Source organism: Acanthopagrus latus, chromosome 17 (assembly GCF_904848185.1).
Source record: "Acanthopagrus latus isolate v.2019 chromosome 17, fAcaLat1.1, whole genome shotgun sequence".
Taxonomy (NCBI): domain Eukaryota; kingdom Metazoa; phylum Chordata; class Actinopteri; order Spariformes; family Sparidae; genus Acanthopagrus; species Acanthopagrus latus.
In genome coordinates this window covers 11919015-11938301 of record NC_051055.1, presented here as the reverse complement: position 1 = coordinate 11938301, position 19287 = coordinate 11919015, and the positions used below count along the sequence as shown (strand labels likewise).

General features: G+C 42.4%; 1 protein-coding gene across 1 annotated transcript in view; it reads left to right on the top strand.

Annotated features, from left to right (window-relative positions):
* Positions 1–19287, top strand: part of LOC119005696 (A disintegrin and metalloproteinase with thrombospondin motifs 16) — a 54508-nt gene that overhangs the window by 12835 nt on the left and 22386 nt on the right. Inside the window, exons 4-11 of the mRNA XM_037073557.1 lie at positions 797–1103; positions 3759–3961; positions 6443–6526; positions 7375–7534; positions 9796–9901; positions 10368–10505; positions 14251–14404; positions 17174–17269. Coding sequence (XP_036929452.1) covers positions 797–1103; positions 3759–3961; positions 6443–6526; positions 7375–7534; positions 9796–9901; positions 10368–10505; positions 14251–14404; positions 17174–17269 — 1248 coding nt within the window. The remainder of the gene's footprint in view (positions 1–796; positions 1104–3758; positions 3962–6442; positions 6527–7374; positions 7535–9795; positions 9902–10367; positions 10506–14250; positions 14405–17173; positions 17270–19287) is intronic.

Below are 19287 nucleotides of genomic sequence, written 5' to 3'. Positions count from 1 at the left end.
GAGCAAGAGAGGGTGTCTGAATCGGCTGTGTTGATAGAGGTTTATTGAAAGTGGAGTGAGAGAAGTGAAAATGTCTCGGTCTCTTTGGGAAAGAGATCGAGACAGACTCTGCTGGAGAGAGAGAGAGAGGGAGAGAATAAGGTCAGCTGAAGGAAAGCTCAGCCTTCAGAGAGATTTATAACGGGCTTCCCCATAACTTATCCGCTAAAATCAAAAGCTTAAGGCACCGGGGCCTCCATAACAGCAGTTTCAAAGAGTGAGAAATATTCATGACACCTAAAAATGTGTTGTTAAGTATCAAATTCAGATGTCTAATGCATGTAAATATCTAAGTAAGGAATGTCTAAAGCTTGAGATCCGTGAGTGTAGACATTGTTTACAACAGAGATGCCATCTCGGGTCATCCTCACTCAGCCCCCTTTGTTTGAAACACTTTCTCTCTGACCGAGTCTTATGTAGATTTTGCTGAGATAACATCTGACCCCGAACAGCAAAACAGATGTTGAACATGAAGAAACATGGCCAGTAATGGAGCCATACAGGGGGGTCAGAGGGGTCAGGTTCACAATGACCCAAGAGTCAGATTTGGACTAATGGGTCGCGAAACGAAAAGCTGGACGATGCCGTTGTTTTATTTGTTTATTATATGTGCCTGCAGCTCTTTAGGCTACTTTTTGAAGAGTTGGGTATGAACAATATCAACCCCATTGGTCAAGTTTGAATTTTCTAAGACATAAATGTCATGAAATACTTGAATGATGATGATGAAATTAAAACTTTGTGTTTTTACATCTAGTCAGGTTTGATCAGGACACAGGATGGAGACTTCTTCCTGAGACCCGTGTCCCGCCGCCTCGCTCAGAGTGAGAACTTCACGGCGCCCTCCACTCACCAGCCGCACATCCTCTACAAGAGTGAGAGGGACCACCGGACGGAGCAGAGGGGCCGCGAGCCCCGGGCGCTTCAGAAGAGGTCCACAGACTCAACTCGTCACAAATCACGCAGACACGCGCAGACGGAGCAGCACGTCAGCCAACGCCACGATAATGACTACAGATACGGGGAGAGGCAGAGGCAGCACTTCTGCGGGAGACGGAAGAAATGTATGTAAGGGCAATTTCTCCTTCTAGTTCACATGTCGCATGCAGCATTATGAAAACAACTGCACTGCCATCACCTCTTCTTGTTGAGATAACATTCCATCCGATGCATGTATTAAGGAAAACACTGCATGAGCATTTTCTGCAAGGATTGTACAAGATGTCCTCCTCGTCATTAGTGTGTAATGAGGTTAATCTCACTCACCTGTATTCTCTCCCTGAAGGCATGATATTTATATTTTTTTTACCTTAACTCATTAAATTACATTAAGTGTCATGTTTTGTTCTGTAAAATCCTATGTTGTCATTTTTGCCCCTTTCAATCCCTCAAATTAAGAAAATGCTTAACATCTGACACTCTAATAAGAATGTTTCCACTCTCAAATTGTAAATTTTTTGACACAGTCATAATATTCTTAAATTTCCACATGTAACCAAATTAGTGGTTTGAACTTGAAAAGAAAATAGTAATTCTATTTGTTGATGTTCCCAATCGACTGTGTCAGCAGTCAGTCTCCCAGTGTTGTGGCTGGCTGGCTGGATGGATGGATGGATGGATGGATGGATGGATGGATAGATGTACAGAAATGTTGTTGCCTTGAATCGCAGAATATCAAAACTGCATATTGCCAAAAGCAAAATCCAGGTGCTATGATTAACATTTGAAATGAGGGCTTGTAGTGCTACACCGACAAATCGTCTTCTCTAGCTATGGAGCAGCCTGCTTGTTCGGTGAAAATGAAAATTCCAGAATTACCATTTCCACTAAAATCTTTGACTCGTTCTGCAATATCAAATAATCAAAATGTGTTTTTTTTCACAAATCATTCGGCCCTAACTGTCACTATTATCATACGTCTACAGCTTCTAAACGCTCGCTGTACTCATGTGGTAAGAACAACACATGGTGCATCATCAGTAACACATTCTCGTTAACACATCGTTAGCCCCTGTTGTGTTAAAGAGAGAAAACAGGAAGTGTGTTGTTATTGACTTAATGAGAGACAGGCTTATAAATCCAGAAACGCTGCTTTTAAGGTCAGAGCATTTTTGACTTGTCAGTCTTTCTTAACTGAGACGAGATGCTGTCACCTTTGAACGCCACGGCGAATGGACGTGTTTGGCGAATTTCCTTGCAAATAATCCTGAGGGCGGGAAGCTTTCAGAGGAAGTTTTGATTTGTATTCCACGCGATGACAAATGTTTCCTCCTGAGAATATTATCTCAATTTATGTTGACATACTCAGCGACATTGGTGACGCGACCTTTGAAAGGTGAAGGGGAAATGTGTTACACTCACTTTACACTTTGACAAATGTTTGCTTTCAAGAAATTACCACCGGATCAGTTAACATTGCCGGTGTCACTGGGGTCATTTGGGAGAGAGCGGGGAACTTGGATTGGACTGGTACCGCCGCCATTACCCTGCAGAACCCCAGCTGCCTGTCCCTTGTGAAAACACGCTGGTGTTTACATTCCCGCAGGATGACATCACTGAACACCTGTGCCGTGTTTTAGTCACAAAGGCACTTTGGTCGCTCACCTGCTGTCCACCTATGTAAGCAAACTTTTATAGCTTATCGCATCCCAGGCAGCTGTGGGTGGACGCTTTGATAACCTGAGAACATAAAAAGTGGAGATATAAGGCGATAATTTTTCAAGCTACAGTGGTTTTAGTCTTCGCTTTGCCTTTGACTTATGTGTATTACTGACCTCATGTCATAGCGTAGAAGTGAATCTGGACGTGAGATCTAATTACCAAAGGTGACCCAGCTTAAGAATGAGAGTAAAAAAGGGCAGGGCGGGACGGTTCATGTTAAGATTAAGGCTGTGGCTGTCTAAGTCACACGTTTACTGACAGGTTTTTACAGAAGGCATCATTGTTTTTATTCCCATTAGTTAAAAATGAGGCTTATCTGTGACACACTGACATAATTTTGACCGCCATTCAAAATCACCTTCATCCAAAGCAGAGAGGTGAACATACAAATTGCTTTTACTTTTACAGTGAATAAATTAAAAAAAAAACAGCTCCTGGTCCATCATTATCCAACACTGTGTTATGTCTACAGAATATCAAATAACTCAGAGATCTCTTTGATGACAATGCTGACAGCAAAAGTGGATTTTCTTGTAGCTTTCACATTAACCGTTACACAGAGAAAATTCTACTTGCTGCAGTGACTGCTAATGTTCAACCACAAACTGCGGTTTCACACTTTACTTAACGTCGGCATAACACTGAGACTGCCAGAGTCAACAACACAAAAAAGAAAAAAAAAGTCTCAGTTTGCAGTTTATCCATGACATCAGGTCATGAACGTATGAGTATAGTTAATCACCCAGAATGGTTGTCGGCGACTCGCCAGATTTGCCGGTTAACAGTCGCTGGCAGGGGCGAATGGCTATAGGTTAATTTCAAATACTGTGAGAAGGAAGGGTTGTATATTTGTAATGGATGTCACGACTGCTATTAAATTGCCATTATATGCACTATTGTTTTTTCTTTCATCAATCACTTCCAGCCCCGTATACTGTACAGATTGCTCCTAACCATGCTGACTCCACTGCCCCGGCGTGCCTCATAAAGTGCCATGCAGTTTTGTTCTATACACATGGCATCTTCACTATCTAAATCTTCTGTCCTGCTTTATTCAGACATGCCCAAACCTCCAGAAGAGGATGTCTTCATCCTCCCAGATGAGTACAAGTTCCTCCCCAGGAACAAACGAGCCGTGCTAATGAAGAACCAGGGCAACCAGAGGCTCAACGTGGAGATGCTGGTGGTGGTGGACAGGCAGATGATGGACAACCATGGCCACGAGAACATCACCACATATGTTCTGACAGTGCTTAACATGGTAAGATATACCTAATTAAGTATGGCTTTAGACATTGTAGGACCTAGAATAAAAATTAAAATAGAAGTTTATAGGTTTTACTGGAGGTGTGATGTTTTACTGTTTGCGTAAACCAGCTCATTGGCCACACTAGCTGCCTGGCTTGAGAGATATAATGTCAGACTATGTGTCAGTCCACCAATTTAGACTGTTATAGCCTCACAACTATTTGATGGATTGCCATGAAACTGGTCCCTAGAGAATGAATCCTGCATTTTTCTTCAAGCAGGCTGTAGCTCCACAAGGCGGCTATCATGCATGACTGATTCTTGTAGTCTCTTAAATGAAGGTGTGTAACTGTAAACCTAAGATTTACCTGCAAAACTTGCACAGCTTAAATTAATGAAAGCTAGTTAGTGTAAATATACCTGCTTGACATTAGCATGTTACAATTTTTATTGTGAGCATGTTGGTTAATGATGGCATTTTGCTCAAGTAGGCTACAGCCTTACAGAGTGGATTAGCACGTCTGACTCTATATTTATGAAGGCAGGTCAGTGTAAATACTATGCCTGCTAAACATTAGCATATTACCATTTTTATCGTATGTTGACTAATGTTAGCATTTTCCACTAGTATGCTACAGCCTCACAGGGCACCAAGCATGGCTGACTGAGTATTACCTTAGAGAGCCAACATGATGTAGGATGTGTTTTTTTTTCTGCTAGCTACACCATGTACTTCAGTTTTTATGCAAGAAAGGTGAGTCTCTCATTGCATCAAGTGGATTTAACAACAGTGCAACAATGCCTGTTGTAAGTTAGCAGCGTGAATGTCGCTTGCCACAACCTTAAACTGACTTCAAAGTTGTTCTCGTATGTTTTGTCACTATACAGCATGGAAACTGTTGGTGACTTGACACCCCTGTCTTCCACCTTCGCTTATCAGACCGAGCCCATCTGAAAACATGAAACTGATATCTGGGTGAGATCACAGCGTCCCCCCACTCGTCCCTCTCAGCTGATCCGCAAGCAAATTCCGTCACGCTCGTTTTGCTACTTAATGACTGACTGACAAATCCAAAGATAATCCGTCTATTTTGAAAACATAGTCCCCTTTAGTAGAAACCAAGTTGGAGCAGTCACAGCCCGCCTCAGAGGAGTCACCTAAATACAGGATGGAGTTTCATAGAAAACACCCAGTCCCCCTACCCCACATGCCAGCTCCCATGGGTCTTGAAAGGGTTATTTAATATTTGCTGAAAATTAAATGTGATATGCCGTTACGGCATCTGTGTGGATTTATGTTTTCTTTGTGGCAGAGTGGAACAACTTCGAAAATGTTGTAATTGCTGATTTTTAAAAAACGTGCCGTACAATATGTATGCTGCAAAACACTGAAGCTCTATGGAAACTGCAGAGTGTTTCTTTAATGAGGCAGTGAAAACACGGTGATTCACAGTGACACTCTATCTGTTAATTTGTGCAAATCTGAACCTCTGTCAAACACGGGAGTTCCAGCAGGATCGTGGTTTAAGCTAAGGAGTTCTGATTGCCTCTTTGACCTCAGAATTTAGCTTAAATTCGGTAACAAACCACAGCCATGTGTCTTCTCATGAGTCAGTGCGAAGGAAGACCAAACATGAGGAACATAAGGAATGAATGAGACTGTTCCTGAACGAGGGGGGAAAAGGGCTTAGTGAGTGGCACCTGAGGTATTCACAGGGCCCGGGAGAAAGACAGAGAGCGGACAAGCACAAAAGATCAGGAGTCCTCTTTCAAAGCCCAAACTGTTATGATTGATGGTCAGATTGGTGGAGCTGAATTGGAAACAGCAGGTTTGGCTGTCATATCTTGCCGATACCATCAAAAGGGGTTTGTTTTTTGTTTTTTTTTCTACAGGTGTGTAGAGCTCCCTGTGTCTGTGCAATAATTTATGGATCAAAGTGCTGCAGTATTAATATCAAAACTCAGAGCGCTGCAAGTAAGCTTGACCCATAGATGGAAATATTCAGAAGGATCCCATAATTTCACGTTTATATGTATATTTAAGACATCTAGCAGAAGAGAAATGGAAAGTGCTCTGAGTATGAGTGATGACGAGAAGATGTGCAGCTCAAATGAAGGAAGACATTTGATAGGAAACTGTGATTAGCTGGGAGCGTTTTTGACACAGTAGGCAACATGTTTATTTAGTTGGCTGCAAATACGTTTAGGATAAAACCTTTTTCTGAATCTGGATATTTAAATGACTGATCCTGCATGTCTGAAGACAGAAAACGTTCAAAATGCCACTTTACGGAGGAATTTTGTCGTAACAGGCCCGGACAGGAGAAACAATAACTCTTCCCATGTCTTTGGGCACGTGACTGTTTTTTTTTTTTAGGACGATTTTGAAAACCTGTGAACATATCTTTTAACTGTTTGCAGAGAGTCACTTTGGAGAGAGTATATTAAGAGTAAAGGTAGGAATTGTAATAACATTTCTCTGTGCACTTTCTAGGTCTCCAGTCTCTTCAAAGACGGTACGATAGGAGGGAACATCAACATAGTGATAGTGGGCCTTGTGCTCCTGGATGAAGAGCAGGTGAGCATATCAAAGCCTGTAAGCACTGGCAGGTCTGATGGCCGCCTTTTGAAACGGGTTAGCCTGGTTGTACACGTCATGGACCTTCAGACATGGAGGGAATGGAAAACACAAAGCACATCATCTATTTGTTTATTTGTTTCTATGCCTAGAGGTCCAGCTCTCATAAGTCGCACAGAGTTTTTCCCGGGGTCGTCCTAACTACTGAGGACTTTTTTTTTTTTTTTTACAGCGGTTAATTATAGGGTGTACATTTCCTTGGATCTTTGCCAGATTTAAGAGGGAAATTCTCGCAGAGTGCGGGAGCTGGAAGGACAAGAGAAAAAGAGGGCGGGAGGGACAGAAGCAGAGGGAAACAGGTGGGGCACTGTCAGAGAGAAGGAGTCAGGCAGGCCAAGGAAAGTGGATTCTGGTTTCCATCCACCTGTGAGGTTAATAGATTTCAATCTTCCTTAAGGGGCAATTATCAGCAGGAGAAATGCCAAAAATGCCAAAAATGTCCCACGTGTGTGCGTTTTCCTCGCAGCAACACTTACTTCATCAAGTGTCCACCATCACAGCCTCATGTTGCCTTTGACATGCATGTGTCTGAAGATCTTGGTGGCTGATGTAAAGACCAAGCAAGGATCTAGCAACAAACTTGAAAGCGTTGCCTTTTCTTAATCTGTGAAGAGATAAGTGGGTTTAAAGGTTATTTGTCCAAGCAGAGGGACCGGGGAAGGCAACGTCATTTAATTTGAGTGACATTTTACCCGTTGAAATCAAAAAAAACTTTGTGCTCCCAGCTTTCTACCGTAAAGACAACATTGTCTCTCTTTCTGTCTCTTTTTATCTGCTTTATCTCACAGGATGGCTTGGTGATCAACCACCATGCAGACCACACACTGAACAGCTTCTGCCACTGGCAGTCTACCCTGGGAGGCAGGGAGGGCCGACACCACGACCACGCCATCCTCCTCACAGGACTCGACATCTGCTCCTGGAAGAATGAACCCTGTGACACTCTTGGTACGTCTTCAGCATCGACACACAAGCCCTTTTTACACAGAGAGAGAGATCCTGCAATACTGCTGTAATAATGGCATAATGCTGCTCCGGTGATTTTTGGATAGCATGCCTGTGGAAGCCAAAGAGGCGTGACGCTTAACACAGCAGCGCATGTAACAGCGTGTGTCTGGCACTTTTTAACACAGATGTTGATTCAATTCAACAGCAACGCCCCTTATTTTGTGTTGGTACATTTTAAAATGAATGGCAAGGTGGAATAATGAAGCAACATTCCTGCATGAACAGGCTTTTCTAAAGGGGCTAAAGATTCTGCAGTGGCAATATGCCTGAAAGTATAATTTGGGGATCCCAAGAACATGCAAGGACAAAGAACAAGATACCTTTTCATGTCCCATGAATGTTGTAGGCTCCTATTCTGTGTTTGTTTCGTGCTCTTGATAGAAATGAGTCTCCCTTACGGCCTCTTTCTCTGGGAAGGTGTCCCTGTCCTCTGTCACACGGTGCGACCAAGCATCACTTCAACCAAACCAGATGTTGAGAAAATGTGCAGCTTTCAGACCATTCCAGCTCCCCAGTATCACACAACAAAACATGAAACAATATGACATTTTAACAGTTGATGAAAAGGAAAAGATGAAGAGAAAAGAGAATAAACAAGCACTATCAGAAGGGCAAATCTGGAATATATCAATAGCTTTGTTTACAACACAGATTGTTTGAAAATGACACAGCATTGCACACGAAACTGCAAGAATATGAGCAGTAAGTTCAGAAAATGAAACGTGCTAATCATGTTTTCACTCAAATCACAGAACATTCACGAAAGGCAGAGCTCGGAAACTTTAAACACACACAGTCACCATGAGTGTACACCGTCTAAACTCACTAACAACTGCTTGTTTGTGGTAATGACCATGCCAACACGTTGTAGTCTTCCGCACTGTGAGAAAAAACTTCCATTGTGTGTCCCAGAGAAACGCACAGTGGTGTACACTCAAACACATGCATGTACGAATGCACACACACACACACACACACACACACACACACACACACACACACACACACACACACACACACACACACTACCTTCAAACCCCAGACTTAAGTTTTGACTTCAAAGTGTCGAGGCTAGCATTAGCCCTAATCGTCGCTATGAAGGCCCAGTTCAAAGGTCTGTGTGTGTGCAGTCAAAAAAGAGTTAGTTCGGACTAATTCCCAAGGGGCGCGAGGCAATTTGAGCATTGCTGCTACCAGTCAGTATATAACACAGTTTATTTGCATTACTGTTACAGCTTGAGCCCTCAATGTTTTCCTCCATATCTCATAACCAGTATATAATAGCAATGATCTACCTCTCTGCTGACACTAAACAGGAACTAACTGGCAGTTCTCACAGTCAATCTGCCTGCTTATGTTTAATATCATTATTCACGTTACTTGTGTACATGAGAACATTTACTTCAGGGGCTTTGCACTCCATGGCGAATGACTTAGTGACTAGAGCAGTACAATAACAAAACACAAGGCTAAAATTCTCCCTGAGACACTGAGACAAAAACATTAAGGGAGGCCCCCGGGGGTATTATCCGTTTTGATTCAGAGCCAGGGGTCCTGTGTGTGTGTGAAGGCGTCCGTGTGTGTGTGTGTGTGTGTGTGTGTATGTGTGTGTGAGAGAGAGGAAGAGGCATGGAGGGATCTGAGAAGTAAAAGGGCAGTTTGATGGAGAATGAGAGATAGGAGAAAGAAGTGAAGACAGAGTAAGAATGTTTTAAAGTGAAGTTAAAGGTAGCAGGGGAATAAAGGAATGTTCCCACTGAATCCCATATTTTAACACATGGAGGGGGTTTAACCTAGTTATGGTGTGAATGACCTTTCTTATGCCTGCAGTCCACAACTAGCTTGGGCTAGTTTTATGTTTTCTCTCTGAGAGAATCCTCTTGGTGTTGTACTGGGATGGCTAGTAACAGATTACATCTAATCGGATAACAAAAAAAATAATCATGGTAACTATTCAGATTAAATATATTTTTTATGTTACTTATTAGAAATTTGTCTTGTGATTTGACTACATTTTAAAGCAATCTGACCCAACGTTGTTTTGTACTGGTAATGCACTGCAAAGTTAAATAGACGTGTGAGTAAACACAGCTTGACAGCGTTCATGGTCTTCACTTAATTGCTGTTTGTGTTTGAACTGACTGAGTTATAGCTGATAAAATAACTCTGGTGTAAAACACATTGTCTCGCTGGTTTTGCAGGTTTCGCTCCGATCAGCGGGATGTGCAGCAAGTACAGAAGCTGCACCATCAATGAGGACACGGGCCTGGGCCTGGCATTCACCATCGCCCATGAATCTGGACACAAGTAAGGGTTTCCATCCCTCTCATGATCGCATGATGACCCCCCCCCAAAAAAAGTACTTAAAAAGGCGTCAACCATATGAAGTACAACATCCCAAGATTGTGTCTGGCCAGGGGCCTTTTTTGCATGTCATTACCCATCTCTCTCTTCATGTTCTGTCATCTCTGTACCGTCTGCTATCCATTAAATGCATAAAATGCCTTAAAAAAAAGGAGGTGCGTGCATAAGGACGTGTTGAAAAATGGATGACGTGTTTAGGAGGTGCCATATAAATGGTCCAGTAGAATAACAAATGCCGCACTCTTCCATCGTGCATCTGACACGTGACATGTGTGATTTAAGCATGGACCGTGCAAAAGTTCACAAGCTGATAATGAGGTTTGAATACGTTAAGTACCAAAGAGTAATGCAATGTTATGGTTTCTGCTTGCTCACGCTGGTGCTTTTTTCTTTTTTCCCCATCCCCTAGTTTTGGAATGGTCCACGATGGTGAAGGGAACGTTTGTAAGAAGTCGGAGGGCAACATCATGTCTCCCACATTAGCTGGTCACAATGGTATTTTCTCCTGGTCCGCCTGCAGCCGCCAGTACCTCAGCCGCTTCCTCAAGTAAGCAGCCATATTTTGTATCGCTGCCATGCTTTTGTTGTGGTGAACTATGCTAAAAGAATTGATTTAAGCAGCACTCATTGTTGACAATGGCATTTATGGGTATCGCTGCTTCAAAAGTCGAATTAAGACCATGAGTTCTGCATCACATCCATGTGGCGTATTGTTGAATAAAGAGCCAGCTTTTGTGGAGGGCTCATGCAACGAAGACATAAACTGCACTGCATCCGTTTATAAAACAGAATTACAAAAGCAAGAGTACCCCTGGCAGTGTCCGCATTTAACTTTGAACATACATTGTGTGTATATTATTCAACATGTGTTACTGATAGGTGAACATGTGTTGTAGAAAAAAACATGTCAGCAGCAGATATATCAGTTACAAATGCTGCTCCGATCCAAAGAGTGCCAAGTGAAAAGCTGCTCTTATGTTATAACTATTACTGGACTTGCAAATGCAAGGACAAATAGGCCAATGTACGTATGTGTAGGGGAGGCTGCAATATATATCTGACACAGGATTAAGTTAAGTGATATGTTGTGCTGCTGCTGTTTAAAATACTGACTATGTATTGCATTTTAAGGTACATGTGAGTGTTTGCGCAATAACTGCATTTTCTTGCACACAGCCAGCTCGTCCAAGCGTAGGAAAACAAGCATCACAGACCTAGCGTCCGTGTGTCTGGCTGTGTTACTATGTGTCTGTGCATGCGTGCATGCTTGAAACCAAATAACCCGGAGACGGTGCCCTCCACTAAATTTACCAGTGTGTTAACTGAACTGTCAGGTTTCCCCTCTCAGAGTGGTGGAGACAGACAGTGTATTTCCTCGCTCAGTTATTAGAGCTGGGGTGACCTCACCCTTGTTAGGCCTGTCAGCCTTATATTAAACTCCCATCACCCCCCTGAGGCCACGTGAGGGGATCTCTGCACCACTGAAACGACCAAGGGGTCGTCTTCCTGTTCAATCCCCGAATGAAAAAAAAAAAGTGCTGTACATTTTCCTAATTGCAATCAACAGACTGTTATGATATTCAAATGCTTTTTGGCTAAATATGTCTTGTCGAGTTAACCAGCCCTCCATATTGTCTCTACCTTCAACTGCTATTGAGGGCAGTGTTGTGTCAGCCAACAGAGTTTATGTCACGCTCACTTTAAATCAGCCTCTCCTCGGTCAGCTGTGACAGAGAGGTCTGTGCCAGCGCTGTATGTATAGTCAGATGCTATATCTGCGGTATGTGTCAATGCCTAACATGGATGGCCAACTTTCAGAAGGAAAGGAGAAGCAAAATCCCCTTAAAAGCCACTTGAAGTTGTTTTTGTTTGTACGACCACTGGCAAAACCCATTGAAAAGTCAGTGATATATGAAAGTTACAAGGTACTCGTGAGGTCCCAGAGCCCCTTGTAGCCTAAAAACTCTCATCTTGGGATGTTTTGGGAAATGTTCCTGTTCCCCTTCTTGCCAAAATGTAAGTAAAAGGATAAATACCACTTTCCGACAAGTATGTAGCTGGAGCAAGCATCACGTTAGCTTAGGTTAGCGTTAAGAGTGGAAACTAGGGGTCAAAAGCTAGCCTGAAAAACCTGCTTGGCTAGTTGCCAGGAAGTTACTGTTTCAGGCCAAGAAAAAGTCACATATGCTCATAAACCCCCATAAAATGACAAATTGGTGTTTGTTCGCTTCAGTTTCTTGCATGGAAGCCAGAAATAATGTGTTAATTAGCAAGCTTTAGAGGTGCTGATAGGCAGATTTTGTCACCTCCAGAATGAGCCGTTTCCCCCTGTCATTATGCTAAGCTAAGTGTACCAGCTGCTGGCTCCAGCTACATGCTGCTAGACTTGAGAGGGGTATAAACCTTCTTTTATAAAATGAATGATTGTATTTCCAAAAATGTTAAAGTGTTGCTTTTTTTATACATGGTCAAAAAATCTGTGAACACTTGTCAAAACACTTTTTTTTTCTATTTTGCTACTGAAAATATTCCTGTAGTTTCATTTTACCAATTCGAGTGCAAAGGTGGAATCTTTGGAATATATACATTTGTTTCAGAATATCTTAGCATCAGCATGGACTCCACGAGTTAATGCAAAACTGGATGACTCATGTTATCCCAGCATGATTTGAGAGTTTTTCAGAAAGCACCTCGTGATGTCACAGAATGCTTGGATTTCTAAGTCTTCAAATGTTTGTGTGTGTTTTGCACAAACTTGTCCGTACCAGCTCGAGTGCATGCTGTCATCGAAGCTAAAGGGGGAAAATACCAAATGCTAAGACATTCCCAAACAGTTGTAAAAGTACATAGAACTTTTCACTCAAATTGTTAAGCTGATGCCATCATTTTAGTATTTTTACTGGTGATCTAAGACTTTCTGACCCTGCCGCACGATGTTGTTGAAGCTCTTTTGTCAGAGGAGTTGACTCAGATCAACGATCACTTGAAGCTGTAGGGTTAGTGACGCAGAGCAGATATTCTGGTACAGTAATAGGAGTTGTTTCAGGTGAGAAACCACCTGTGACCCATGTTACCCTTGCCAGTCTTGTAATTGGCATACAGCATGCGCTCAAGATTTTTGAATTCATTTTAACATAACACCAGTTTGTTATCTAAGTGTTTGATGTACCGACAAATGCTGAGCAACTTTCAGTCAGGAAGAGATGAGTCAGGAGGCCCGCAGGTGATCATAAGCAAGAAAGGCTGCTTTTCTCGATTGTGTTTATTTTTTCATCCCCTGCTGATGAGAATCTCGTGGCCCACAGTGCTCACGGCTCGTTAAGTCCAAAGACCTCAGTGAAAACACAAAGCTGCTCCAGGGCGAATCTGTCCTGAAATGCTACAAATTTCTTGCAATCATACGTGTGAGTGACTGCGTGTGAGCGTGCACGCCGGCCCACAGGCCTTACTTGTGCGCCTGCGGATGTGCATGGAGTGTAAATGTAATGTATTTTTCAGAACCCTTATTATGTGAATAATGTAGAATATCAGAATATTGCACTTGCGGAACAGCCATTGTTCTTTGAAGACACACAGGACCCATAAAGTACAGAATATCTACACTCTGCTAAAGCAATCAGGACCACTCACTAGCACAATGAATGCACCCTGCATATTTTGCCTTCTCATGCTCTTTCCACCATATTTGTGTGTTATATTCCCCCAACTGCAGTGGATAAGCTGTAAAACATCTCTGTGTAGTAACCAGCGATATCAGTTAACATTGGAAACCCCCCACCTCACCCCCACCCCCTCGGCTGGTGTTAGTATATGAGCAATACGGGCAAGCATTTTTCATGTCTGTCATAATTGAGTGTCTGATGCACTGGAACCATTACTCTCAGGATTTGAGTTTGGCAACGTGTTATGTCTCCATGACAACGATTTACGGCACTCTGTAAAGTGGAAAACAATGGAACATCGAAGAGTGATGCTCTCTGTGCGCACAGCATGGAGCCTTACAGCAGCTACCTTACTTTTATAAAGCATGGCCCTGAATCACATGTCCGTCTGGCTGTTTATGTCTGCGTGCAGGCTGTATATCACGAAAGTTGTTTAAAGGTTAATGATTAATTCTCCTCTCCCTTACCCCCCCTTTCCCTACCTCCCTTTCTTCTCCTGTCCTCCGCCGACCTATTCACCTCCACTCCCCTCTCCTTGCTGCTCTGCTCCCCCTTTTATCTTCTCATGTCTCCTCTCCTTTACCTGCTTTTCCATGACTTTCCCTTTTATTCTCCTCTCCTCTTCCTCAGTTCTGCCCAGGCTCTGTGCCTATCAGATGAACCCAGGGCAGTCAAGGAGTACCGGTACCCAGAGAAGCTGCCTGGCGAGCTGTACGACGCAGACACGCAGTGTAAATGGCAATTTGGGGAGAAGGCGAAACTCTGCACCCTCGACTTCAAGAAGGTGAAGTTAATCATGACTTATTTATGCCATCCCATCCAACATTTAAAACAGATCTCATGCCATGGTCTAATTTCCTTTTCTCAGCACACCCACTCAAACTTAAGTGCATAATTAGTTTTAAACAATCTGTTGGCAATTGTGTTTGGGGAAAACCAGAGGAAGAAGTCAAAAGTGGGATGAGGGGAATGACTAGAGGAAAAAAGTAAGAAGAATAAAGGAAACATGAAGGAGAAGAGGAACTGATTAGCATGCCCTTGCATGCCCTCATGCCATACACACACTCATGGATGCATACTGAGTACTCTGTTTCCCACACACACACACAAAATAAACAATCAGAGTTATAATGCTGCCCATGAAATACTCGCTGGGATGGATGACTAAATATACTCTGGACTGCTGCCAATGGGAATCTCTCCTTGTTCCTCTCCCATTGTCTCATTACTGCTGATGTTGCTGTTTGAGCTACACCGGAACTGGCTCAAGATAGGGTTTCGAGAAGTTCAGTTTAATGGCACTCTAAAGGTGATTTAAATCATCAACATTCTTACATCTAGATTAGAGTTCTTCACTGGTCCGAACATGGTAAGCCCACTAAACATCACCTGAACATGCACCCGCCCTTCCACAAATCAATGGGAAGTTATTTCCATTTTCTTTAGACGGTGGCATGTAGGTTGCCTCTGCCTAGTAGATTAGATTTTCTCCCTTGTCCGATGGTTGGTTAGGTTAGGTTTGGTTTGGTTTGGTTTGGTTGCTTGCTGGCTTGCTTAGTTAGTTGGTTGGTTTGTCAGTAGGACTACACAAAAACCTACACCAATAACCCTAAACGTAACACTGGGAGACAGACAGGGTGTTTTGACATTTTCATTACTTTCTCAGGGAGTAATACATGGATCTTAATGAAAAAAACAGGTGTATTCAGATTGTGGCTATCTTGATCAGTTCAGAAGGGGACTGTTGGGCCTTGGCAGAGGAATACACTCCACTTAGTGCCAGTCTAGGTTTTTGGGGCGCCACCATGGCAAAAACTTCTCATGTGTATTATAGAGTATAAAGTATACTGAATACCGATTTCCAGACTACGACACTGCAGTTGGACAACAAACTTGTTCAGCACAGTTAAATTCTAATGCACCGTAAACGTGTTTGACATTATCACTGTTTAAAAGCATCAACGCTTGAGATGCGATGCAGACACAATGTTTCCCAATACAGCCAGCGAATATCAGTTAAAAGGGTTTATATCTCCCACTGAACGGATTAGAGAATGAAACACGACTGTCAGCAAGCCAGCAATATTCTTCCACTTCTTCAAGATGACTTTTGAGGTTTTCTCCTTTTATCAGAGACCACGGACGGAAAAAACAGAGTTGCGAAAGAGCTCTCAAAATGCCACAGAGATTATTTGCTGGAATTAAACTGGGATATCAGCACATGGTATCCTCCTCAGCCTCGTCTAACATGGAAACATCCGTGCATTATTTCAGCTATAAGATATTTGAGAATTGCTCCCTCGTGGTTTTCTTATTGGTCTCTCATTGTCTTCTCTCATGCACCTGGTAGCAGCAAGGTGCGCAGGACCCAGAAACTCCCGAAGCAGCCGTCATGCTCACTGTCTTTCCAGGCCCTTGTTACTCATAAAAAGACACTACAAGGAACTGTCTCAGCGGTGCGATTCATCATGTAATGAATTCATATTTCACGGAACTTTTTGCCAGGCGTTGTCAAGATAAGGAGCTGTTGCAGGAGCCAAATGATACTTTCTGTGGTGCCTGTGGTTAGATAGAACTGGGTTACCGTCGCAAAAAAAGCAAAATAATACCGTACGTATGGGAGTTTTTCAATTTTTCCCCTCTTTAACCAAGTCTCTGTCTCACTCTGTCCATCACCTCCCTCTGTCTCTCTCTGTCTTTTCCTTCCATCACTCACTTACTCTTTCTCAGTCTCAGTCTGTCTCTCTCTCTCTCTCTCTCTCTCTCTGCTGTCTTTACTACTGTGAACGGCCTGAGCAAGCAAAACAGCTGGACAAATAGGCCTTGGGATGAATTCCATGGTGGCTCTTGGCAGCAAGGAGCTGAAGGCCGAGGTGCCTGTCAGCATCTGCACCAAGTTGTCAAAATCTGATATAGTCATTCAGATAGTAATAGAGTGGACATGTTAAAAAGTAGCAAGCCTATTTCTCAGGCAATGCGAGCAGGGAAACCACCCTGCGCTCCCATCTGAGTCTTTCAGAGCGCTGCTGAGAAACACAGCAATTACATCATGTAAGTTTGGTAAAGCAATTTGTGCCCTGTTCATTTGTGCCAGTGTTTATCTTCTGTGTGTGATTCACCTTTTCTGAACATGTGATTTAATGCTACGCAGGATTGCAGCTTTTTTTCATTTATTCTTACAGACAATGCAATTGTGTTTTTATTATCATTGATGCATGGCATTGCCTGTAGGACACAGTTTGACCAAATTGCCTGTGTTTTTCTTTCTAAAATGTTGTTATTCTAGCTACTGAAGCATGAATATTTTTGGAGAAACAAGGTTTCTGCACACTGATGGCTTGCCAGAAGACTGTTATTCAGACAGCCTCTATTTCAGCAAGTTTCCATCAACATGCTGTAAAAGTTCTCTAGTGGCAAAATAACAATGTTAATCCTGTATTTTATCTAGCTAGTTTTGTTTACAGCTGTTGTGACAGGCATACTGATCATCCCACTTGGAGCATGATAACATGTTAGCAGTACTGTGTAACTTGTTGTTCCTGTGTTGTTCCAGGATATCTGCAAGGCTCTGTGGTGCCACCGTGTTGGGAGGAAGTGCGAGACCAAGTTCATGCCAGCTGCTGAGGGCTCTGCCTGCGGCCCCGATATGGTGACTTAGCACATGTTTCTATTTGTGCGTGTGTGTCTGTATGTATGAGCTGGAAGTGGGCGTGGATGACACGCACAAGTTTTGTCACCTCAAGAGTGGCATCACATGAATCACATGGGAACCCATTTTCTTCACCCATTGCCTTTGAGGCATATATACCCAAGACATTTCCAACAGTTAGCACACTGTTAACAGACACCCGGATTTCGCAGTAAATTCTCGAAATAAACTACTGTCATTACGCTTTTGCAATGCGTGACAAGTAATTGTTACAGATATCACTTAAGCTGCTGTGAGTGTGAATTAAAGTGGTGGTCCAAGGCTACAAAGCAACAAAAATGGCTCGTTAGAGGGAAATACTATACTTATGGTAAAGCACAGTAATTTAGAGATAAAATATTGTAGTTTCACAACAAAGCAATATGCTAACATGCTAAAATGCCAACAATAAGCTAAAAATGCTATCAGTGCTGCCAATAGATAAGCCTGCTGACAGGCTAAAGGGCTTACTTGACAACATGCTATGAAGCAATATGGTAGGGTAAGTGTGAAAACACATTACATTGCTGTAACAGTACAGTACACTTACTGTAAATGTGTGTATTTACAATAGATGTTTATTGAACATTATCAAAATGTAATTTTACTTCAAATTACTTTATTTTACGGTAAAATTGTGACGGGTTACTGCAGAAACACAACATAATACTGTGATATTCATCTTTATTACTGATAAATGATAACTGAATAGTACTGTTACCTTACAATTTACAATTATTAGCCAGTAATTTACTTTAAAAGTACAGTAATAATGTTCACAGTGCATGGAAATGGAGCAAGATGTCTCTTTTCTCATGCTGTTGTTAGACATGTTTTTATATTTTAAAGAATGCCATCCATTCAGGGATTAAAGTTAGCCTTTAATCTTCCCATCATTGAGATAACCTTGGTCCCTTTTCTATCCAAATAAGCCAACATGATTTTTCCATTGATGCTGAGAAAAATTTGTTGTTCTGTAAAATGAGAACAGCATGTTTTGTTTTTTGTTTTTTGCTTTTTTTTTTTACATGGCTGTTTTTTCTGGTCCATGGCAACGTCTCACCAAATAAAACCACAAACAAAAGTCAGCAAACACGAGCCTCCCACAAACATTTCATTGCAATTTTTTTTGAAAATATGCCTTTTATCCGCCATCCGCTCGCGGTATTAACAGACAGAGTCCAATGAAATAAGTGAATTCAATGTTAGAGTGGGTTTTCCCTTGAAGGCATCAGTTGGCAGCCTGGTGACTTTCAGTGTGCTGCTTAGCATTATCACCTGTGTAACATTTAATATAGGAGGCGCAGGGCTTGTAATGAAATGTCTCACATACAGACACATGCATGCATTCCTCCTCCTGGGGATACCGCCGAGTAAAATGCACTGCACAAAGAATGATAGTATTTTATAAGGTGATGGGCTGAACTGATGGAGAAACTATCATTAAAGTAACATTTATTTAGTGTTTTAGGGTTGTGTAGCTCTAATGCTCCCACTCAGTTTCTCAATTTCAAGACAAAGAGCCTTGAACTGAGTGACACTGCACTTTTGTGAGCAGCTTTTTTACACACCAGTGTGTCCCAGTGCAGACCAATAAATGAACTTGTATGCGAAGAGTTTGGATTGACTTCATTGCGTTTTTAGAATTGGGTTCATTCGAGTGCAGTGTCAATAAAATCCCTCTTCTTGATGGAGGTACCACGCTCTCCGTCCCGCCGTTATTTTACCTCGGGGAGCAGCTGCAATTGGTTTGTTGCTGATGTGGCAAAAATATGCTATTAGGTTTCGGGCCAAAAAGCAATCTGTGCTCTTTATTTATTCTTTGTTTCTTTTCCTGACTTCTTTCAAGATGATTCTCCCCCAAGGCTCGCTCCCCTGACAGCCCCTCGACGACATTTGCTTCTCAATATATTGAACTTGATGGTTTAATCCCGCCCTCTCCCTCTGCGGGACAATTAACTGAACACAAACAATGACAG